Source organism: Microtus ochrogaster, unplaced genomic scaffold (genome assembly GCF_000317375.1).
Source record: "Microtus ochrogaster isolate Prairie Vole_2 unplaced genomic scaffold, MicOch1.0 UNK82, whole genome shotgun sequence".
NCBI classification, from domain to species: domain Eukaryota; kingdom Metazoa; phylum Chordata; class Mammalia; order Rodentia; family Cricetidae; genus Microtus; species Microtus ochrogaster.
Window position 1 is genome coordinate 1389255 of NW_004949180.1, and position 24947 is coordinate 1414201.

Consider the following 24947-nt stretch of genomic DNA (forward strand, 5'->3'; position numbering starts at 1 on the left):
AAAAATAAAATAAAATAAATCGATTAAAAAAAAAAAGAACTGACGCACAGGCCCGATCACCCCATGTTCAAGTGCAGCTAATTAAACACTAAAGCTTCAATATTAGAGCCATTTCCTAGCCATAAGGTACAAAGCACTGTGCTAATTTGAGCCTTTTGGGGCTAAAGCAAGAGTTAGACAGAAGTTCCCATAGCAAAGAAATACAAAGGCAAAGTAGAGACACTTGGATACCCAAGTGATTTTTACACCTGGGATCTAGCCTCTCTTTAATGTCCTCTTCATAAGTAAAACAATATATGGGAAGACCATGGAAACGGAGGCAGTCATTTTCTTGGAGGAAATGGGTCCTGGGTTGCCAGCTCTGACGCTGTGATACGTGTGGATTTTTATGCATCATTTATGAGTCCAATAAATATTCATTAACTATCCACATTGGGGAAAATATAAAAATTATATAGTTTTCAGCTGAGGATTACGTATAGGAGGGAGATTGTGTAAATTTAAATGCTGTCACACAAAGTCCCCTTTTGAGTCTTATTTCCCAAAATGATGAAGCCCATGACATTGGTTCATGATTTTCTTTGAATACTTTTGAATATAAAAATCACATTTCTGACAAACGTTAACTTACAGACATTAGTTCTCGCTGATAAAAAAATAAAAACCAACATAATAAAAAGCAAACACATTAAAAAAAATAGCCCAGTTAAAAGTTAGGCAAGAGGGCACACACCCGTTGCAAAGATACTTGGGAGGTGAGGCGGGAGGGTTGCTTGATCTCAAGAGTTGAGGACTCAGTTGAGGACATGCCAGAGTAACATAAACCCCCTTCCATCTCAAAAAAGACACACTAAGCCCATGAGAAGGAGAGGAAGAGGAGAAGAGAGTCAGTCTAGAATTCGATGCAAGGGCAGACTGTAGACTATAAGAAGGGCACTGTGAGCGCATATAAAATGTTATCACCCCGTTCCCCCATAGTCGAATCAGACCATTTGCTACCAACCTAATATGCTACACCTAGCGTTCCTTCAGCACACACCAAAATGGCTAATGCTGTTCCAGAAAGTTGTAGCACAGACTTCCCCTTCTCACAACATCAAGCCTGACTCTTCCATCTTAACAACAATGCCTGTTAACGGGGCCCAAGAAATGACCTTGAAAAGTCTGCCTTGTGGGCTGCCAGTGTTGACACAAGGGCAGAGTGTTTGCTAAGCATCAGAAGGTCTGGGCTTCTATCCTTGGTGCTATATACAAAAAAAAGCAACGAAACCACCTGAGTTAAACCCAGCCACTGAAATTCTGTGGCTTATAATTTTAGAACGTTTCCAAAACCTTCACAGGTCCCACCCCATACATAATACACCAAGGGCATATTTTAGTGTGGACCTTCCTTGAGAGTCTTCCGTCAACACTTAAAATAGGGTCATCAGAAGAGGCCGCATGGCACTTTGTCTCCTTGTTACTCAAATTTCGGGAACAGTCCACCCACATGGCTCTCCTGAACCTCAACCCAGGTTAGCAGTCACATTTATAGCTGGAATAAAAGGCTAGGGAGAGACGAATTCCCGGATGTGAGGAATCATAACGCCCGCGCCCCAACACTGCAACGTTCCTGTATGTAGATATCTCCTGACTCAGACCCTAACGTGTGGGAGTGTTACCTCTGACAGGATGACCCGCTTCCCAAGACAATAGACTTCACAACAGATTCTTCACCCTACAACCCTGACCTCAGAAACACAATTCCATTTTTTCCTAGAACATTTTACACAATGTGAAGCCACCAAAGCACTTAGATAATACAGATTTGCAACACTCCACAAGCCCTTCTACTTCATCACCGCCATGCCTTTAACTTGGTTTGTACATTCTAATCTACTTGAAATAACTTAAATAACACATTCAGATACATAGCTTGACATTTTTAGGAAGAGTATTTCAGCACAAGCATCTTTTCTTGGTGTGCGAACACCAAACCCAATTCAACAACTCCGTCAGCTTTGGTGTTATAAAGTCAATTATTTACTAAGACTTAGATCATAATAACGACATCATTGAGAACATAATTTATTAAATAAACATTAACTTGACTAATTAAATGTGCTTCCTACACTTATTTTTAGTGATGATGCACACACCTACAGAGTCCAGAAGAGGGCGTCAGATCCCCTGGAGCTGACGTTACAGGCAGTAACCACTAGCTTGATTTATGTGCTGGGAACTGAACTTGGGATCTCTGGAGGAGTAGCACAGGCTCTTAATTGCCGAGCCACATCTCTTAAATGTGTTCCTAACAAGAAGGTAAGCTGACCTTGGAGGCACAAAAGTGACAGCCCCAAATGGCAATTCCTATAACCTTCTACCTGGCAGGAGGCAAACGGGGGAAAAAATGCTAAAATAAATTAAAAGAAAAATATTTAAGTAAACACCCAGCTGTTTAAGAAGGAATAAAATCAAATTCTTCGCCAGAGCCCCTTTTAAATACTCGAACATGAACAACAGAAGTTCATTATTAACGAACTCCAGCACAGAACAGATGCTCCGCTGGCAAGGAGAAAGCTGTTTCTCACTTCTCCTGGTAACTATCTTTAGTACTTCACACTCTTAGAAACGAGGAATGTGCATACAGATGTATTATGAGGCAACAGGCAATTATCTAATGTCAGCTATGGGGGCGGGGGGGCTATGAAATCAGTGCAAATGACATCCTAAGGCATGCCAGGCTTCAATATAGGCATTGAGGTCTGGTGACAAAGGCCTTATGATCCCCTGGGACTTTCAAGGTCTGGGCATTCCCGACTACGACCAGGGAGCTATTTCCATCTCCATATAGAAAGGAATCAATAGAAAATTGAAAATTGCCTAATTTGGGATGGCAGCCCGGGGGAGGGGTGGTTACCACAATGGAAATTATCTGACATTAGCAACCCTGCCATGGAGGCAATTTTAGAATAATGATGGAATATTGGGGGAGGGAGGGGATGATCTCAGTCTCCTTCAAAACACAGGGAAGGATTAAGTGGGGATAAGAATCACACAAGTCTGGATTGCAACTGAGTTCAAGCAAACTTGGGGGACAACACTAGCTGGTCACAGTTCTGCACACGGGGCATGACTAAGAGGGTGTGGGAGTCTACAGAAAGTCAACTGGCAAAGCACACAGTAAATAACCTGCCTTAGTGAACCTACGTTCTTAATACAAGTCCCATCATCATTATCTATACCCCATCCCACAGAAAGAAGTCATTCTTTCCAGCTTCTAGAAGACTGTGCTATATTTGGAGGAATGTATGGGATTCTTGGCCCTTTGTGGGATGATGACAGAGTGTGTTTATTTTGGGCCATGTAGAAAACAGATCATTGAGATGTTACTAACAAAATTGTGAATCTGGTACTCTGGATTTGTGTGTGCAAATACAAGCATGATTTTAACATCTGCACTAAAGTGTAAGCTCTGTCTCTCATTCTCGGTCACCTCCGCAGCCTGAAGACCTAGTTCTACGCCTGCTTCAAAGCAAGTGTCTATACATAGCTCCCAGATGAACCGTCCAAGAGGATAAAATGCCCAGTCCATACACACCCATTTCAGTCTGACAGTTTGCAGGGCGGGGATGGCTCTGATGGGCCCTCTTAAAGTAGCCCAACGTGCCAATATCAATGAAATAATGCTTTCTTGGCAGGTTGTACAAAATGTCCGTAGAACTTAGTGTACATGAACTTCCTAGATGACACAGAACTCGTTGGTTGCAGTCTACGTCTGTGAAGTTTGACAACAACCCTGTTTCTCTGAATGGACAAAGTCAACCTTGCCCTTGATTTAGATGATATTGGTCAGGACAGTACACGGTGGACTTGATACACTATGGACAACTGAGTCTGTCTTCTCTCTCAGTTTGAGTTTGAATCGCATCCATCTTGAGTTACTGTATCTATTCTTCATGATTCCCATTCGGTTCATGATTTGCACTTTAGTCTTTCAGAATTGGGATGCAAGACCCAGAGTCATACTCAAAACCATGGACTTGGCTGTTTGATGACCTCATAGTCTCAGGACCCAAGGCTGGCTAGCCTGAGACACATTTATTATTATAAATGGCACCATTTTGATCTATCAACAAACCGGGTGTGGCATTCAGACTCACAATCCTTCATCTCCAATGGAAATCTAGTGTTTGTTTTGGAACTTGGGAAGGTAGTTTAAGGGATTAGTTATTTCTGATAAGCTGCCATTTGTTGCTTAGACACAAAGTTAAAACTGAATCTGTAGCAAGACCCCAAAGCATTGCCCCCAGAGGAGCAAGGAAGATGAGCGCTAGGGTAAAGCTTTGCTTAGGTGAGCTGGACGCCGGGCTAGGCACTCCCTGCAGAGGCAAAGAACATAGCATGCTCGCCTTTCTCTAGGAGCCCGCTGTTTTGGGGAGGCCGAGAGAGGTCCAACTATTTCTCATGCTCTGGGATAACTGCTTAGGGCTGATGTAGTAAATCTGGCTCAACAAAAGCATGAAATAGGAAGCAATAAATGTGCAGTGGGAGGGCAGGACAAGTTTATAGAGGAAGCTAAGAACTGGGCTGCACCGTGAAGAATGCAAACATTTTCACCAGCAGGAAAAATGGGAGACATGTTTTAGGTAGATAAAAAAATGTGTGGGTTACACTCAGAAATATGAAAAGCTCAAGGTTTGTTCAGTAGTGAATATGGGGACCCGTGTGGCCGAAATGAAGGGTATATAGGGTGTGGGGGAAAACAATGAGGTCAGAGAAAATGATCAGGGCCAGATTACGCAGGGCCGTGGGTGTGCCAAAAGTGATGGAATTTATCTTATACAAAATAAGGAAGCATCGGGATTTTTATAAAACATATAATTTTAAAATATCTTAAAGAAGAAGTTCATTTCAGAAAGATGGGCTGCATAGGGCACGGGTCGTGGGTGGAGAGGGGCTTCCTGATGCGAGGAGGACGCAACCTGGCAAACAAAACAACTCTGCAGGCTCTGATGCAGGGGAACACCCTCTACTCTGGTTCCATCCTGTCGGAAGACGGCACTGGGCAGGACAATTCTAGACTACCATTCCTAGAACCATCGTGAAACCCCCAGTTTAAAACGTACCGTTTTGGTCCTATCAGAACAGTCTTGATAACAAAGGCGTTTTGAGGGGGAAGGAAGTTGCCTTTTTGCAGGTGACGCAATCTTACGAAGAGAAAACCCTCACAGAGACTAGCATGAACACGAACACACCGTCAGAGAAAACAAACAAACAAACAAACAAAACAAACAAAAGGAGACAAGGCCAGCGCAATGACATTAAGTCACGTTTGTGCACAAAATACTGAACAGTTGACCGAAGGAATTAGGAAAATGATCCCATTCAAAAATGCAAAGCTTGCACATAGAAAACTGAAAAAAACATTCCCGAAAGAAACTAAATGAAAAGGACGAAGTTCCACATTCATGGACTGGAAAACAGTATCCTCCAGATAACAGTACTACAGGAGAGAACCCACAGATTTGGTGGCGTTTCCAAGAGAAACTCAAGGGCAACTTTTGTAGAAATAGGAAAAAAAAACATTCTTAAATTCATTTGGAATCTCAAGGGATCGCCAATCACTTGAGGCTTTAGAGTGCTTCCGGCTCTAGCAGACAACTAAAATTCCCTTCCCAGCACCACATCAGGTGGCTCACAACTGTCTGGACCTCCAGTTTGGAGAGCCAGCACCCTCATCTAGCCTCCGAGGGCACTACACATGCACATGTGCATATGCTCACACACAATTAAAAAGTAAATGGGGTTGGGGATCTAGGTCAGTGGTGGAGCACTCACCTAGCAAGTGCAAGGCCCTGGATTCGGTCCTCGACTTAGAGAAAAAATAGTTTCAAAGTGGTAAGTAAAATTGGAAGAATCCCATTTTACAATTTTAGAATTTCCTTCAAAGCTACAGTAATAAGTAAGATCATAGTAAAAGAGTAGATCATACATGAGACGGCCCACACAAAGATGTCACTTCATTAGAGAAGATCCTACATGAGACAGCCCACACAAAGGTGTCACATCATTGGAGTAGATCATACACAAGACAGCTTACACAAAGATGTCACATCATTGGAGTAGATCATACACGAGGCAGCCCACACAAAGATGTCACTTCATTAGAGTAGAACACCAGTATCAAAAATATCATCGATGTAATGAAAAGCAACCCATGGATGGGAGAAAAAGACATAAAAATCATGTATCTGATACAGTATTAATACTTAAAATATATATTTTTTAAATGCTGAGACTCAATAACAACAACAACAACAGCAGCAACAAATAAAGGTCATGGCTGCAAAAACCTTGAATAAACGTTTCCCCCAAAGACACACAAATGGCCTAGGAGCACAGGAAAAGATGCTCCACAGTGATAATTATTAGGAAAATGCAAATCAGAAACACAAACGAATCATGTTTCATGGCCATCATCAAGAAATTAGAAAAGAGTATTGGTGAGAAAGAAAACGTGGAACTCCTGTACACTGTTGGCAGGAGGGTGACATGGTTCAGTGCTGTGGAAAACAGACTGAAGTTGTCAGAAAGCTAAACACAGAAGGGTTAGCTATTCAGAATTTTAACTAAGTATTTAACTCCGTAGATCTGAAAAGCAGATGAGGTAGACTAACGGTCTGTGTCAACATTGTTCACAATGCTAAAGGGTGGAGACAACCCAGTTGCCTCCCAACAGATGAACAGGTAAACTAAATACTGCAGTAGAATAGCATGTATCTGTGCTGCTGAAATCAAACAGACACAGGATGGACAAACAAACGTGGAACAATTCCACTTGTAAGAGACGAAAAGTACAGTAGTGGTTGCCAGGGCCCGTGAGTGGAAGCAACAATTGCTTACTGGGTGAAATTTCTGTGTGGGAAGACATGAAGCCTCTAGAAGGGCACAGTGTGAACAGACTTACTGAAGCTGAATTGAAGCCTAAAAGATGGTTCGCGACCTAGCATGGTTTGTTATGCATATTAAATCATGATTTAAAAACAAAATCCAAGAAAGCCAAACTAAAAGGGGGACTTCTGATTTAGCCGAGACACCACCAGGTAAAGAAGTCTATGGAAAGAGACCTCAGAAAGAAACACAAAAGTTGAACCAGCTTGGCCTGAGCCTGACCAGCACAGGCAGTCAAGAGGCTCAGGAACAAGGACTCACGTTGCAGGTGGACGAGCCGTCCAGTGTTGGGTAGGAGCCATCGGGCCAGTCTGCAGGGTCCAAGGCAGCTGACTGCCGGTGCTGGGCCTCGTACTCCTTCAGCTGCAGGGAGAGGAAATGGAAGGCTGAAGTAGAAATAATAGCCATGTACTGCCTCCTACCAGCAGAACTCACTTAGAGCATCATGTTGATGGTAACGAAGTATTAGGTGATCTGGGCCCAGCCAAAGCTAAGCCTTCTGGAACCACAAGAAGCAGGTTTTCAATCAGACCAATAGACTCAGCAGGTTCTGTTTGCTGTTTTCAAAGGAACCCTGATTTCTTCACACGCATCCCCCTCAACATGAAAACCAGGAACTTTCTACAGTGTAGTCCTACATGCGTAAATCCAAAAGCATGTTCCTCCTCTCAGAGGACAGTGGAGGAGGCCAGAGACAGTGGAATAATGGAGGGGGAATGGCTGAAACCAACTTTTAGAAATGCCAGGGCAGGTCTGAGGGTGTAGCTAAAATAGTAGAGCATTTGCCTAGCAGGTACAAGTCCTGGGGGTCAGTCCCCAGCCTCGCACAAGCTGGAGGTGTGTGCCTGTCATACAGCAGGGCGAGAAAGAGGCACCCAGAGGCCTGGGCTTTCTCATTCAAGGCTGGTAGTCTATCTGTCAATATTAACACCTAGAAAATAGGAATTGGCTTAGTCAGGAACCCGAACAAGGGAAAGGAATAACTAAGACAATAAAACCTTCAGCGCTGCTGGAAGCGTAGGCCTAGAAACTCGGTGTTTTGGTTTTAAGGAAAAACAAAACAAACACAGAAAGGAAAGGAAATATTTTAGAAAAGGGAGTAAATACAGCACAACCAAACCAAGTCTCTTTCAGAACACCATATGTGAGGTGATCCAGGGAGGTTTGCACACAAGCACAAAGAGTCACAATCAGCTACTTCAGACAACTCCGCTGCCACTGCAGTGAAACCTCACTGTAATTTAGGCTTCAGATACAATTCAAGAGTTGATCAAACTATGTTCCATGCAGCAAGTAAGTTAAATATAGAAAGAACCTGGCATCAGGCATTGACAATGGTCCTCGACCACCAGCTCTGTGAGAGGTGGCAAAGCCATCGCCCAAAACACGACTTTCCTGGTGTTGACTGCAAACTGGAAATGTGACTTTTACCTAGGCATGCAGGCGGAGGTAGGCAGCACTGATTAGGGAGTAAAGGACTGGATATAGTCACCAGATACTATTGGTTGCCTAGGGTGGGATATGAACCCTTCTGTACAGTAGAACAACCTTCCCTTTGGACAACCGGGAAGACACTGGACTCATCTAGAGGCTCGGTGCTACAATCAAACGGATGCGGCGAAGCCCTCAGCGCAGGCCTGTGCGACAGTTACACATATAGCACCGTGGCTTCCACCCTTGGGGCTCCAGGTAAACACACACTTCACAGTAAGATTCTGCAGTCGGTGGCACTAATCATCTTAATCTATGACACATGATTGGGAACACACACACTGTGCTCATATTTATAGTGTACTAATATCCGGGGCTGATCCTTCCGTATGGGTGCACGGTTTCTGAAATGCTCCAGTCTCCTTACAGGCTGGGAAGAAATGTCAGGTGGAAAGGGATATTACGAGGCTGTCAGTTTTGTCCAGGTCTCTACTGCTGCCTTATACTCAGTCTTAGCCCTGACTCCCAGGAGTCACTAAATAAGCTTCGGCTTTAACGGAAACACAAAGCAAGTCCCTAGCCGGACAGCTCTAAGCTGACAAGCCTTCTGATCGCCTGAGGACTTTATTTGTGCCGCACAGATGTAGCTCAGATGTTGTCATATGTGCAGATATGCAACTTGGTAATTAACCTCTGAATCTGCTTCAGATTTAAATTCTTAAGAAAATAAGGCTGCAACGTCAGGTTATGGGCTCTCACGTTCATTAAGGCAGTATCGAGAAAGTTACAGTTTCTGAACACTGAGAGCAGCTCCCCTGTGCTTTATGTGAACCCTCCTGGGCAGCCTCATACAGGGCATCCTGAAGGACCTTCTACGTAGCTTTGTTAAGTGAAATTTGCTGACTTTTCAACAGCATTTCCTTTCACTGTCTTTTTTTTTTTCCTTAAAATTAAAAATGCCTGTTTTCTGTGACACGGGCCCATCAATCATATCCTCATGCTAAAACAACTAGGGCTAGTCTCTAGCCAAGACTTCACATGTGAGTCTATCCGGTCCCTGTTTTATCCTTAACAATCCACTCACACAGGCACAAATCACCCAGCTAAATGAAAGCTCCATAGAATCCCAGTATGTCACGGGGCTTTCTAGACCGTGAGGAACCAGGGCAAGATTTACATATCCAGAACTTAATTGCCAGCAATTAAAGTTAGTATTTGTCAACTGTGTTGTTCAGAAACTGCCAATTACCTAGATTCTCATAAAGCTTAATTATTTTTAACTAATAAGATTGCCTTCCTTAACACCCAAAGCATCTAACTACCACAAAAACAGAATTCCTAGAAAATGTTTGGCATGCCATTTTCTTGGACACAGTCATTAAGCTAATACAAAAATCATCCACTGAGCTATCTGTACGCCCCACATTCAAAAGGACAGTACCCTGAACTGAGAGGGGGTTTGCAAACGTCCCTGCCTTCAAGTGCTTTTGTTGCTCACGAGTCTTCACATATTAGCTCCCCGTGGAGTTTTCATGCTTGTCTTCATTTGCATCAGATAAATGGGTTCTTAGCAGGGCGGGAAGATGGCTCGGCGCTAAGGGCGCTTACCTCAAGCCTGAGCTTGTTAAATCCACGCACATGCTCACACAGAAACAAATACATACCCCTCCCCTTAAAGGGGTTCTCAGGGATAAAGATCACTATTGAATAATTTATAGCGATGATACACATGACAGGGTTAAATCCATATGATGGAATTGGAGTGGATCAAAACATCCCAATGTGAACAGAGACAAAATTTTCCCAAAGGCATGTTGGCAATCTCCTCTCTCCAGAGCTGTCCTTCGAATTGTTACTTAGAATTCAAAGCCCCTATGAGTCTTTGATTGACAGAGGAAGGCACATCCACCTAGGTTAAACTCTGATGATATGAGGCGTGGTCTCTATAGCAGGTCCGCATTTGCCCTTCTTGTATACACTGATCCCAAGTAAATTTAGGTTCTTTCTCTGGTCCCAGGTTAAAGGAAGCAAATTCCCTCTGCAGAGTTTTTTATATTGTCTAATTTTCTTGTTTCGTCTCTGGATTAAAAAAAAATCTCACTTAGGCTTTAATACTGAAGGATAATGATGCAAGAAGAGCAACTGAGCATCCATCTCTGCTCTTTCATCATCTGTAGATGGTACCCAGTCTTGCATACACATAGCACAGTGTGTAGATAATGCTGCCATCATTTTCCTCCTGCTCATCTGCCTTTCTGGACTGCTTAATGGACAGTATTCTTGACGTCTCAGTGATCTCTACAGCTGCACCTGAGACCGGGCAAAAGCCACCAAACCAGCAGTCGCCAGGGTGCAGGCAGCTCTGAGATGTCACACTTTCTTGCATGTGGCTAGGCCCCCATCTCCTCAGGCTGTCTTTTAACTTCAGCTAGCGGCTGAAATAGGAGCTCATTTTTCCCCCTTCACTTCTCCAAGTTCAAGAGTATTCCTTTCATTTTCGTCTATATTAGACTATACTGGGGCACTTTTAAATGTTTTCCCTTCCTCCAAGAAAACGAGTAAACCGCATCTCATGCCAAAGACGGGTGCTGTAAGGTGGCCTCAAACACCTGCATTCAGATGGTGAGTTCTGCTATTGGAACACAGGGCAGCCCCACCACTCACCATGAGGCAAGGAAGCCTCCTACTCACTACAAGAAAATTCCATATATGTGGATTCTTCTTACACGTATTCTCTAGTGATTCGGCTGGATGTTTCCCCAATGCTGGGACATACACAAGGGATGGAACCAGAGAGAAAATGTTTGGAAGAGTTTGACACTCGAGGGCCTGGGCTAAGAAAGAAGGTGCAGGTTATCTGAGTGAGGCATGGACAAGGTTGTCGTCCATCACTAGCTACATCACCTAGCCCAGCACAAGCATGCTTTTCTGCAGTAAGCCAAGGCACTCTGTCCACTACACTATCACAAACTTCAGTGTGCTGGAGACAAGGTTACTATGGCAATTCTTCAAGTCCACAGATGAAGAAAAGTCAGCAGATGTTGCAAAATTGCCAGCCCCACCCCCTCCGGAGTTTCCTTCCAAAGTCAGTCTTACTTCTTTCCCTGTGTGGCATGCTCACTCTCCCCTCCCCTCCCTTCCTTAATAGTCAGGGCTGTCAATTTATAGGCTGTAGAATCACGTGGGAGGCGGACCAGGGGCATGGCCGTGGGTGATGAGGTGGGAAGTGGGCCTGGAGGGGCTGAATGGTTAAGAGCACTTGTTGGTCTCTCAGAGGGCCTGAGTTTGACTCTCAGCATCCACATCAGGTACCTTACAGCTACATGGAACTCCAGCTCCAGGAGCTGCAACTCCATCTTCTGGCTATCCTGTATACACGTGGCATATACTCACGCAGACATAGATGCAGAAGTAATAAAAATGAAAACAAAATCTTTTAAAATGAAGAATGTGGGAAGGGCCATCTTGACTATGGGGCTGCTGACTGGGCAGGAGATCCTGGGCACTGTAGTATATAGAAGCTTAAATGTGGGTGCCCATATCCCACAGGGTTGGGTACCAGAAAAATTAAAATGGAGAAAGTGAGCTGACCAGCACAGCCGTTCATTGCTGTCTCATTCCTGACTATGGATACAATGTGAACATTCTCCTCAAGCCTCCACCACTGTGACCGCACCCCCACAAGTGCCAAAACATTGAACCGAACCCTAGAACTGTGAGCCTTGGGAAATCTATTTTTGCCAAGTAACGTGTCACTAATACAAATGTTTTATTATACAAGATAGAAAACTTGTATCAAGCAAATAGAATGCAGTAAGTATCATTATTTGATCAAATACTACTTGATCAATTTGATAAAATGGATAACCGATGACCACTAAAATATCATCAAAATATTCCTTCGGGGGTTGAGGATTAGTTGGTGGTAGGGCAGTCCCAAAGCATGCATGAAGTTTAGATGCCTGATAATAGATATATACAGAGGTGTATGCGCACACACAGATATACACATACACACACACACACACACACACAAATACACTGTAGCAATTAGATTCCTATTACATCTGATGCCCCCAAGAGTTTTCAAGCTGGTGCCCAGTATAAGCGAAATGCCCACACTCTTACCCTAGCAAGTGCTTCTTCTATGGTGATCATCTTTTCTTTGACCATCATCATTAGCTGAATCCGCTCCTCATCGCTCATCGTTATCTCACTTGCCACATAGCCCACGTCTTCTCCTGGGGGTTAAGGACAGATAAATGCCAATGAGAGATGGAGAGGAAGGTCTCCAGCCTGGAAGGCCCTCATCTTGGGCCGAGGGAGGGACTTCTCTCAGGGGCGCTACCCACTTAGCATGCTACGGAGGGGGTGGAGGGATGTAAAAGCGAGCTGTAGCTCCGGAAGCCTAAAGTTCATCTATTTGGGAAACGTGTTCTAAGAACATGTGAGCTACCACAGCAGCAAATCCATGGCCAGAACTCTAAAGGCAGGCTTTTTGGACATGGTACAAAGTTGACATGGAATTTCTTGTTCCTGGTGGACCAGAAATCTCATCTAAACACCCAACTTGAACAGACAAGCATTCCGAGGTTTCATTGGGTTGGGCATTCTCTGTATTTCACCGTATGTAATATGTATGATAAGAACATATATTTGTACGAGAGCACCCTCTGCTGTGACAGGGGGTGAAGCCATAGAATCAAGACTGCCGAGCCTGATTCAACTGTCTTTCCATAGTGAGTTATCTGGCGTATCTCTGAGTTACCGAGTTATCCCATAGGATAAGCACATAAATAAAACCACACACTAAGCATGTCAACCTCAAGGAAGACAGGTAGTACAGGTATTTAGATCTGGAAGTATGCAGTCACATGGTCTGCAGGATGTGAGAGATAGCTACCACCTAACTTAGAGTGAAGGCCTCCGGAAGTACACGGGAAAAGAGCCACCCACCTCACACTCCTTCTTCTAAAGCCTTTTCCCACAGAGCAAACAACGCTATGCCTCTTATTAGAGCTCCACTGGCCAGTTGGATCTTTGGTCAGCATGTGGGAAAGGTCTCAGTGACAGCAGGCTAACACACACACCAGGAGGAAGAAGCCACATTATTGGTCCTGCTCTCTCTCCTCTGTCCCATCTTCCTCTGACATTCTTTGGTGACTTCTGGCATCATCAGGACCTCAGCCAGGGCTTCATACACCCTGGGTGAGCCAGGACAGGACTAAGGAGACTATCTGAAGGCTCACGGGAAACCATGGTAGAGGAACCTAGTTTACAGTTTGTGTTCCCCATGCTCCTGTATCTCATTTGCATTTAGTAATCAGTTAGTTCAGAGGTACCCCTGAAGTCCCTGCTGAAACTCGTCCACTTGTGGAAAAACAGAAGGGTGCTGTGGGTGTGGAGGGAGGCCTGCTGCCTTGATTCATTTTGATATCCGTGTTGAGTGTCACAGAGCTGCTTGGGTGTGTTATAAAGTCATGTGAACTGATAAACTGCTCCCTCCTCCTCCTCCTCCTCCTTCTCCTCCTCCTCCTCTCTCTCTCTCTTTTCCCCTTCCTTCCTTCCTTCCTTCCTCCCTCCCTCCCTCCCTTCCTTCCTTCCTTCTCTCTCTCTCGCCCCTTCTCCCCTGAGACTTATTTTTATTAATATCTCCATGTATGCTTCTGTGTAACTGAATATGACACATAGGTGCTCACAGAGGCCCGAAAAGGTCATCATATCCCTGGAGCTGGAGTTACCTACAGCATGAGTTGCCTGACATGAGTACTGGGAACCAAACTCCGGTCCTTTGGAAGAGCGGCAAGTGTTCTTAACCACTGAGCCCTCTCTCTAGGTCCTGCCTGCTATCTTCACGGCTTTCTTTCTCCACAGCTTTCTAAGTGAGATTTGTCAGAATGCTAGGCTTATCTGGAAGTACAGATGATTCTGGGTCTCTACCAAAAGGAGAGTGTTGACGAACAACTCCTTCAGTGTGGGACAACTAAGCTGTCTGAGAAATCAGGTGTGCAGCCGAGGAACGCTAAGGCCCAGGGCCAAGTTTCTTGTGTCTGGGTGGGAGCAACTGGAGAGACTTGTCTGCAGGAGGGGTCGTGTTATTGTATAAAAGGAAAGCAAGCAGTATCAGTGATAGACTGGAAAACGTCTTCATTTATTGATAACCCCATTCAGTCTGACAAGAATGTGGAAGTTGATGTGTCCCAGTTTCCTCTGTGAATACTGGGGGAAATATAAATTACATAACCCAGCCTCCAGGGGATGACATATTTATTTGCTATCTAAACAAAAAACAGAGGCGAGGCCTGGAGAAAGGGCAGAGCTCCCTTCACAGAGCAGCCGGGTAAATTCTCATGATGTCAGACCCAGAGAGGGTTTCCAGGGGCAACACGCCCATAACTGTCCCTACTGCAGAGCAAGAAGTTCAGAAGAATGGAAAGGCTCCAAGCGAGGGCAGGCACTGGAGGGTCCAAAACCAACAAACGCGAAGATTCCCTTGACCTTTCAAGGTCAGTGCTTGGCGAGCTTAAGGGGAAAGCAGGGAGGCTGGTGTGATGGGGAGCCTGCAGACATGGTCTCTGCTGTCACAGGGTCACCAGCTCCTCCAGTTTGCTCTCTTCGAATTCAAGAAACTCATGGGGTCAAAATCTTAAAGTCATGGAAGGAATGTCGGAAAAGTTGACTATTTTGCAGGCACATGCAATGAGTTATTTCTAAATTGTAGAGTTCATTTACATCGGGGGCCAGGACTTCTGAGTATTATAAAGCCACAAGGATCCACGGTCTGTGGCCACGTCACTGTACCTTTTGAGGTCTGTCTCATTATTCCTTTCTGGTTCTTTCGAAAATTCTGCCAGAAGTACTTATTTTTCTTCTTCCAATCTCCTTTTCCTTTAAAAGAAACAAAGGAAGGAAAGGAAGGAGAGGGATGGAGAGAGGGAGAGAAGGAGGGAAGGGAGAGTGAATGAGAGAGAGAGAGAGAGAGAGAGAGAGAGAGAGAGAAGCAGTAAATTCACTGATAACAAAAGTAGTCTCCTTACAATGTCAAAGCTTGAATGAATACTCTGATTTCACAGAAAGGCATTTTTTTTTTCAGTTTGTGAAAGACTATGAAATAGCTATAAAGTTCTTTAAAAGAAATGCAAATTTGCTACTAGGGAAAAAAGGCCCAACAGGGTTAAGAAAAAGAAATAGAGGCACATCAAAAGGGCAGGCCGAGCGCGCTCTTGCCTTCACTTCGATGTCCGTCTAGCCAGTGGTCTCATTCAGCCTTGCACTGGGATGCATTTTCTCCCATTGGGTACAGCCACAATTACTTCACTTCGCCGCAGAGGGCTTGCCGAGTTTCACTTTGCTTTATTTATTCCCGTTGTTTATCCGCCATTGCTTTCTTTGTCTTATTCCAAATTTAATTTAGAAAACACAGACTGACTAGCCTGGTTCACTGTGCTGTTTGGTGACATGGGTCTACTGCACAGGAAAGGCATGAGCCCCATCTCTCTAATGTTTAGACTTCTTGGTGACCAACCTACAGATTAACAAGGTCGCAAAGACAAGAAAAACAGAGGTTGGTGCTACTGTGACATCTCCTAACTCAATCTCCCTTTAACCTCCCTCCCATCTCAGACTAGTACTGGGTGATTCACCAATGAAAACAAATTTGCCATTAATAGACATTTTAAAAAAAATCTTAAAGTTCTAGTAAGTGACAATACAAAAATACCCTTTTAAATGCAAACAGAGAGGCTGGGAGATAGCTCAGCCACTGAAGAGATTGCTTCACAGGCATGAGAAGGCAAGTTCAACCTCCCAGAGCCCACGATAGTGAAGCTAGGCATGGTGGCACACACTTATCACCCCAGCACCACACAGACAGAAACAGGCAGGTCCCTTGTGGACCAGCTACCCTAGTGATTTGGTATGTTTCAGGCCAAGGAGAGACTTGCCTCAGACAGAAAGCTGAATGGCTCTCACACACACACATATGGACACACACATACAGACACACAGACACGGACACTCGGACACATTTACATCAAAAAATGTAAAAGACAAACGGAAGAGAAGACAGTAAGTAAATGGGGAAGGCAGTTCTTTATTCTTTGAAAAGGGAAGGCAGGGGCATGGCCGTCACTGTGCTGATGCAGCACACCCAAAGCAACAGCTCTGTCTCCATTTGGTGGCTGTCTGGTTGCCCTGTGGCCACTGGAAACAAGGCCCAGCAAAGAGGGGGCTTCCACAGTCTAGACTGGCGGTGCCAAGCAATGATGCACGGAGTACCCATGGGGGAACTCCATCTCGGGGCTCCCAAGCCAGCAAGGGTGTCGTTTGTCAAACAGGATGCCCTCATTTAAAGCCGACAGCCGTGAAAGCCTGGGAATGAGAGCCATGTCCTAATGCCTTCGACTCCCCAGGTTCTCGGGTCCTCGAGGTTAGTTGCGTGGGGTCTGCTGCCTGTGAGTAACCCCGGAAGCAGACGTCAAGCAGGAAGGGTGAAAGCAGACTGGGTGTCAGTCATTTGGCTTCTTAAGGAGGAGTCTGAGGCTAGAATGTATTTCTCTGCCCGTCAGCTGTATTTCCTTCCTTCACGTACATAATAGAGATGATAAAAACAGCTAACATTTCATCATCACTTACAATACCCAAGCTCTTTGCTATTTAACAGCCGAGCTCCTTTATGGTTTGTGGCCTGGTCTTGTTTCTCAGGCTGACCTTGAACTCACGATCTTCCTGCCTCAGGCTTCCGAATTGAGCTTCTGCTGCTACTAGGACCTGCTCTCCTTCTATTCAGGCTTGAAGAGGCAGGTGCCTTTCCCAGATTACAATTAGCTGGGTTGGCGTTCATGATTCAAATCCTGTCAGCTGGATTGGAGCATCGATTACCCAGCCACCCTGTGTCCTTTGCTATTTCAAGAATAGATCTTATAATATACAGAAAATATATAACCCCTTGAACGGATATTATTTATCGAAACATTCCAAATGGAAGAGTTTATCTGAGGGTATTATCAGAGATACAGACTTAAGGGATTTTCTGATAGTGTCGTGTTCCAGGACAGAGAAAATTATCACCCATAAATATCCAGCAAAGAGGCTTGGTCAGTGAGCTTAGGGCACATGCAATACGATGTGGACGTAAGCCTCTTACTGTTAAGACTACTTAGCAAGTGGAAATATTCATTAACTGCCCCATTTTGAAGACCTGAAGAACAATATGTAGACAACGATGCTACCTCTATTTCCAAAAGAACAATTCCTAATGGCAAAAGGAAAGAAAACCACACATCAAATCCCAGGGCTGGAGAGACAGCTCAGCCGGTAGAGCGCCTGGTCTACAGCATGCGGAGCTCAGCTTGGATCCGCAGCACTACAGTAAGAGGTAGGGCACAGTGGGAGGTGCCCACAACCCTAATGCCAGGGAGGCAGACAGGCAGGTTTCCGCAGCGTTTGCTGGCCTGTTGGTCTAGCTGAGCTGGTGGAGCTCCGGGTTCAGCGAGAGATCTCTCAAAATGTAAGGCAGAGTGTGACTGAGGGATGCCTAATGCGGACGTCAGTCTACATGCATGTGTGCACATACATAGATACATATGTGCACATATAGAGACACACATACGTGCACATACATAGACACACAACACACAGACACATCATCGTTACAGTGTTTGTTTCTGAGCTGACAGATTTGGAGGGAGGGACAAGATCCATAGCTTTACATGTCTATAGATCCTCTATAAACCATGAGAAGAAAATAATCCAATTAAATATTGAAATCAAGGGCAGTGGTACTAACCTACGCAGCCGTCTTCCGAATTTGACTTATGAAGAGGGTACCTGGTAAAGAAAACAAAATGTACATATATTACCAGAAGGCCTTGGCTTTATGGGATCTTCACCAACAATCTTTCTAAGCAGTTGGACCCTGGACCAAGAAATAGTGTTTAGTGGAGCCTGGGGAGTTTTTACAGTGGGTCTTTTGTACCTATCAGCTGAGTTCCTAGAAAATGGGTACCATCTGTCGACACTGATTAATGACCAAGTCTAGAACAGGACCTACATTTTAAAATGAATATGGACTTCACTAGAGATTGCTGAAGGATCTTCCATGTCTGTGAACTAATCACTAGTTAAGTTTCTGTCACCGAGAAGTCTATAGGGTAAGCAGAAAAGAAAAAGTACATCTTAATGAACTTAACAACTCTACAGCGCAAAGGCTGCTTGGGCCAGCAAGTGAGTTGCATGGGCAGCTGAAGCAAAGATGAGGGTAGCCTGAGGAGGTGACACATGCTGTCAGAAGGAGACAGGATGCCCAGGTGGAGGGGTAGCCTGTATGGCGCTCCCATAGATGGTGGTGTCAACTGGCAAGAATGACAGTTGGTCTTTCCAGATCACAGTAAGGTTAAAAATCAAGCCAGAAATGTATTTCTATTTGCATGAGAGCTTCACATTTTTAAGACATGGTGAATTTTTGTTCAAATGGATCCAAGTTAATCCAGTTAGCGTATCTGCTTCACAATGTGCCTGTCAGCATGTAATAGCTGAACCTCGTAAACACACACAGCAAGGGATGTGAACCACAGCCTAAAACCAGTAAGTGAGCTGCTCCTCTAGGAAGCACTCAGACAACACCAACATAAAGCATGAAGGCAGGGAAAGAAAATAATATTAACAGCAAAAGGGGTAGGGGGACAGTAGAGATCCAATCAAAATCCTCATTTGCTGGATACAAACTCTAGAGGACTAAGTCAGTGACCTTAGGCACAGGCAAGCCACAGGGAAAAAAATAGAGCCTGGATAAGTTGGGTACTTAAGAGAATTCACACCCAAATCTTCTCTCTAAGTTCACTGCCAAAAAGGAAGATAAAGAACTGCCTGGCTCTCTGTAGCTACTATCTGGATGCTTAGAAAGCCGGTTGTGAGGCCAGGTATTGAGAGAAAACATTGAAAACAGTCAGGGGGCAAGTGAAAGGGCCTCCAAACACCTAACAGAGAGAACTTGCAGGTAAAGGGACCTCAAGAATTTAAGGTGCAGAAGGGGGTACAGGGTCCCCGATGATTGAGCCACTACTGAGGTGTAGAGGCATTGATGCTGACTGGTGGCCGATGGGTACCCAGACCCTGCAGGCAACATAATGGTCCACATCTGAGAGGAGAGAACTACTTCTGACTGACACGCATCCCTGAAAGTTTATTCATGATGAACTAGGAAAGGCACTAAAAACAGACGCAGGAGAAACTATTGCAGAGCTAGATGAAAACCTCCTTGTTTCCTTTTCTACCACACACACACACACACACACACACACACACACTATAGAAACATACCAGAGTTCCAAACTACAGTTCCCCAACAAAAATCTAGAATTTACTATTTTCCTTCCTCCTACCCACTGCAAAAATAAAAGAACTTCAACTCATGTGTACTTGAAAGGTTTTCAAGTAGTGGACATTTGAAGTTCTATTAGATAGATAGATAGATAGATAGATAGATAGATAGATAGATAGATAGATAGATAGATAGATAAACATACATACATACATACATACATACATACATACATACATACATACATACATACATAGAAATATTTCCTAATTACATGTAAGGGACGAGGGCATGTGGCGTGAAGAAATGAGCCTACTGTTAGAGAGGATACGAACAAGGATGCATACAGGGACAGATTTAGCTCAGTTGGTAGAGTACGTGGCTAGTGTACAAAGCCCTGGGTTTGACCCCATCACTGTATAAGGAGTTGGTGCGCTTTTGTAATGTCAGCACTTGGGAGGGGAAGGCAGGAGGGTCTCTGCTATGTAGAGAGTTCAAGGCCAGTGTGGAATACAAGATCCTGTCTCAAACAAGCAACAAATAGGAAGGCATACAAAGATAGGGGTGGCATACAGTTGGCCTTGATTGGACTGTGGGGGTCCAAGGAGATCACTAAAGCAGTTCCAGGTACGGCAGTGAAAGTCGCCACAGATAATTCACTAAGGGAGAAAGGCTCACCCACCTAAATATGAGTGGCACCATCCAATAGGCTGAAACCTAGACAGGCTATAAAGAGGGAAGGAGAAAGTCTTGATGGGCCAGGCATTTCTCTCCACTTAACAGACACCGTAGTGAACTCTGTTCACTTTATACCTCGCCTGCTCTCCGCACCACGATAGCCTCAGCCCCCAAAGCAAACAAGACCATGAGCCCAGACAGAGTCTTCCTAAGTTGTTTTCTCTCTGGTCTTTGTCACAGTGATGAACCGTTGACTATCACAGGAAAGGGGGGGGGGGCAGACTTCTACATGCTTGTGGCCACAGGTGAATTGGGAGACCAACAAAGACTATCAAGAGTGAGCCGTGGAAAACAAAACAAACAAACAAAAAAAAGCCGGGCGGTGGTGGCCCACGCCTTAAATCCCAGCACTCGGAGGCAGAGGCAGGCGGATCTCTGTGAGTTCGAGACCAGCCTGGTCTACAGAGCTAGTTCCAGGACAGGCTCCAAAACCACAGAGAAACCCTGTCTCGAAAAATAAAAAAAAAGACGACAAGAGTGAGCCGTGGGCTAGCTGGCTGGAGAGGAAAGCGGAGAATCTTTCAAAGTAGGAATCAGCTTGGAGCTGTCTTTGAATAAGAAGAATCTTCCTGTGTTATTTTTAACTCAGAGTCCTGGCACCATAAGCCCAGCCACCTGCCTCCTCTGTACTGCATCCTGAAGTCCTGGATGTGCATCCTGGAGGGGACAGCGCATCTAGCTTCACGCTTGCCAAAAGGACTAGGGAGGTACTGACCTATTGCTCAAGAGCCACGTGTATGAAATGTCCCCAGTTCTGAACAAAAACCGGACGCCAACATGGTCAGTGTTTTGCAGTGATTTGTCCTTACATTAAAAGGAGCCTTTTCTCAACAAAATGGTCTGCAGAAATATTTAAGCCTTCAGATGACTGAGAGTAATAAATCTTAATGGGTTAAGTGACTTTTAACTATTACTTGATTTATATTCCGATTTTACAGGACGCTAAGGTCCCCACAAGCTGAGGCACTCTATTGCTTCATGATCACTCCGCGGTCACTAGGGATGATAACGGGTGGCCTGCTGGGGCCCCGTGGTCTTTTAATGTATACCTTGCCCTCTCTGGGAAGGCAAATCATTTCAATCCTATCTTTGAGAAATGTAACGGTTCCTTTCCATTCCAAACATCTCTTTGTATTTCCAGCAAAATAAAAATGTTTGATGCTATAAAAATTTTTCCCAAACTTGCTGTTTCAGGGAAAGGTACATTCTCGCCGATCCCTAGATATCACAAACCTAGGTAGTCACAGGCTCCTCCCCAAACCACAGACATAAGGCCTTTTTGTTTTCATTCGCTCTCTCCTTCTTCAAATTATCACACACATTGGGTGATTTTGTCCTCATGTTTGGCAGCGCCCACATTTCTTGCATTTCCTCAGATCACCAAAAGATGGCACTGTCGATTCTTGGTTTGATTGTGATCTAGAGCGTGGAATTTTGTTTTTAAATTTTCACAAGTTTACAACACTCAGACTGGGCAAAGCCAGGGTCCCCTAACTGTGAGGCTCCTCAGATCATCACCTCTCAAAAGAGAAAAGTGACACTGTGTGAATCTGGACAGAGTGAATTCTACCGCAGAGGCTGGCAGAGAAGGCATGCAAAATGCCACATTCTTCCCCCTCACTTCTAATGTCCATTCTGCAGGACCTGGCTGTCAGACAGGCAAAAGAGTCATTTACTGAAAGAAATAAACTGTCGGAAGTCAGCTCCAAAGAGGCTGCACCTCCAACCACAGCCTCCTTCTGATTCCACACAGGGGCCCTGAGAGGGGCAGGTCTAGAAGGTGGTTTGTAGTCTCCTGGGCAAGATCGATCTCATTGATAAAGGAGTAAGAGGGATGGGGACCAGGAAGCAATGCTTAGCGTTCTGTCGCACTCTGGAAGTTTTACACCTAAAGTCTCAGGAGGTCTGGGGATGGGATTTCTTGCTCAGGGCTCAAGAGGCCCCTGGTTTAGATCCTGAACAAGTTTGTCCTATTATTTCTCCAGAACTGAACTATCGTGAACATCTTTTTTTCAGTAACTACAGTTAAGACCCCCCACATTGTTAACATGTGAACATCTCTCCTTAAGATCCCTAAACTACTTAAGAGTTTCTAAAGACAAGATTCACCTAAGGAAATTCCAAAATTAAGGAATTATTGGATTAAAAAACTTTTTAAAGAAGCGTATCTTTATAACTTGGCCCACGTCTCTCCCTTGTCCATTCATTTTCAACCATCCACCCTTCGTTCTATCTATAATTATTCAGATCCCAGCGAGTCAGGCACAGAGAACATTTGCTAAAGGAGACAGGTGAGGCTTTGTGCACTGGAGCCCAGGTAGAGAGGAAGGAAGAGCTGCTGAGCCAGAGGGGGGGTGGGGGATGTGGAGAGGAGCAGCGACCTCCCTGAAGATGTGGCCAGAGAGCCACGCTGCTGTGGCATTCACGTCCCGGTGATGGGGGTGGGAGGACGAGACGGGATGAGCCTACCGTAGACCAGTGACGTGGGTGTCTTTTCATTCTCCCGCGTAGATACGAAAGGCAAAGTGGGGTGTGTGGGACCAGAGCAGTGCACCAGAGTCAATCTGGATATCACTCACATTGCCAGGAGTCAGGGGCGGTGGGAAATAAAACAGAGAGGCATTTTGAAGACTGTGTACTGATGTTTTAGGGATCAGAAAGAGGTGAAGCCAGGCGGTGAACTGAGTAGACATCTCCAAGCACAGAATGTGTCTGTCACCTGAAATCTCAGGCCAGGGGGCACAGAACTGTCCTGTGTGACTCCCAAGCCCAGGGCCTCCCAACACTTCTCTCTCCTGTTCCTAAGTGTGCCTCCCTTTTCTGTCTAAGAGATTGTCTACAAGGGCACGTGGGCACGTGCTGGTCCTGCCCTGTCATAACTAACAGACCGCCACTCACGAAAACTTGTGGCGTTATGTTTCCCAGCCTGAGTCTGACTGAAAGTCTACGATTACATGAGCAGACCTGAGAATCTGGCCCAACACCTCGGGTCTGCTAGCGGAAGTAAGGGGGATGAAGAAGTGACTCCTTCCTTCCTGGGGCTGTTCAATCAGTCTGAGGTGCACCCAGAGAGAACAATGCTAGCTCGTTTGCACATGCGGAGGCCAGGCAGGCACGATCAATACCTGAAATACAGACTCCCTGTCAGGGTTCCCGTGGGCTCCCAGGAGCGTCACTGTAACTAAACAAACAAACACGTGTGCACACACACACAAATGCAGTTATAACCTAATTTATAAGGCGTAGCATATGTTATACATCACTAGAAACCTAGATTTGCAGAGATTTTTATGGCTCCATAATCTTAAATCTCAGGATATAAAACTTCAGCGCCAGTTTTCTCCCTGCTGAATTGTGAATCGGGGCTCTTGCTGTGTCTGCTAGTACCCAGCATTACCCCGGGCTACCCAAGAGTCTCCAAACCTGTCACTTCATCCTCTGGAAGGAGGAAAAGGACATGCCCGTGCTACAAGACAGTAAGGCTGGGGGCCTTTGCTAGATGTGACTGCTCATGGCTGCAATCCCAGCATTGGAGAGGCTGAGGCAGTAACAGTGCCTCAAGGCCAGCCTGGCTACACAAATTCAAACTCTGCTTCAAAAACTGCTTACAGATCTTAAAAAAATCAATTTCCTTTCTTAGGAGCTACATAAGTATAATTTATATTGTGCATAGGAACATACATATATATGTATGTATATATATATGCTATGTATGTAGTTTTTAAATGTTTTTGATTATCCTTTCAGAATTTATCTAATATTTTATCATCTTCTTTCCCCTCCCCCAAATCCTCCTGAGCATGGGGCTTGCACTGGAGTGCTGTTGACTTATGCAGTGCCAATCTGTTGGGGGGGGGATTTTTTTTTCCCTTCTCCCAGTAGCTATCAATTGCAAATAGCTTTTTGGCTGGCGTAGAACTTCGTGTCCACCTCTGTATGGAGGTTTTCTGAGACAGAGCCTCACCTTTCATGGCTAACATCTAACTTAGAATGTACCTGAAGATCAGCATTGAATTTCTCATGTCCCTGCCTTCATCTCCCAACTGTGATATCATAGGACTGTCCACCCACCCTATAGCATGCTAAGCACAAACCATCTGCCATCTGAGCCACATCCCCAGCCTGGTGAATATTACCCGTAAGATATCAGATACATTTTTCATCTCATGAACATCACTTCTCTACTTAGTAGAATTAATACGGAACAAAATTTAGTTATTACCATCTACTACCTGCCATAGAAACTCAAGAGGTTATTCACTCCCCAGCCGCAGGGGCAGGACGGAAGTGAGGTACAGGACCCTGGCCACAGCCTGGGTCTTAAGAGGAAGGACTCGCTCTCAAGGGTGTGGAAAAGGCAAAGGCCAGCGCCCCCTAGTGCTGAGTCCTGCCTAACTCTCTAGTAGCCCAAACCCAGTTCTTTCTAGGGGGAAGGCTGAATTTCATACACAATTTCACCAACTGTGACTGACAGGAATTCTCACCCAGAGTCTTAGAGACAGAAATCTTTAATAAATAAATAAAT

The 24947-nt window shown here is 44.9% G+C and overlaps 1 protein-coding gene across 2 annotated transcripts in view; it reads right to left on the reverse strand.

Annotated features, from left to right (window-relative positions):
- Positions 1-24947, reverse strand: part of Sash1 (SAM and SH3 domain containing 1) — a 175069-nt gene that overhangs the window by 50047 nt on the left and 100075 nt on the right. For both annotated transcript variants that reach the window (XM_026777782.1, XM_005370645.2), the window contains exons 5-8: positions 18152-18192; positions 15166-15252; positions 12493-12605; positions 7195-7296 (exon numbers count right to left, since the gene is read on the reverse strand). In XM_026777782.1, the coding sequence (XP_026633583.1) occupies positions 7195-7296; positions 12493-12605; positions 15166-15252; positions 18152-18192 (343 nt within the window). The remainder of the gene's footprint in view (positions 1-7194; positions 7297-12492; positions 12606-15165; positions 15253-18151; positions 18193-24947) is intronic.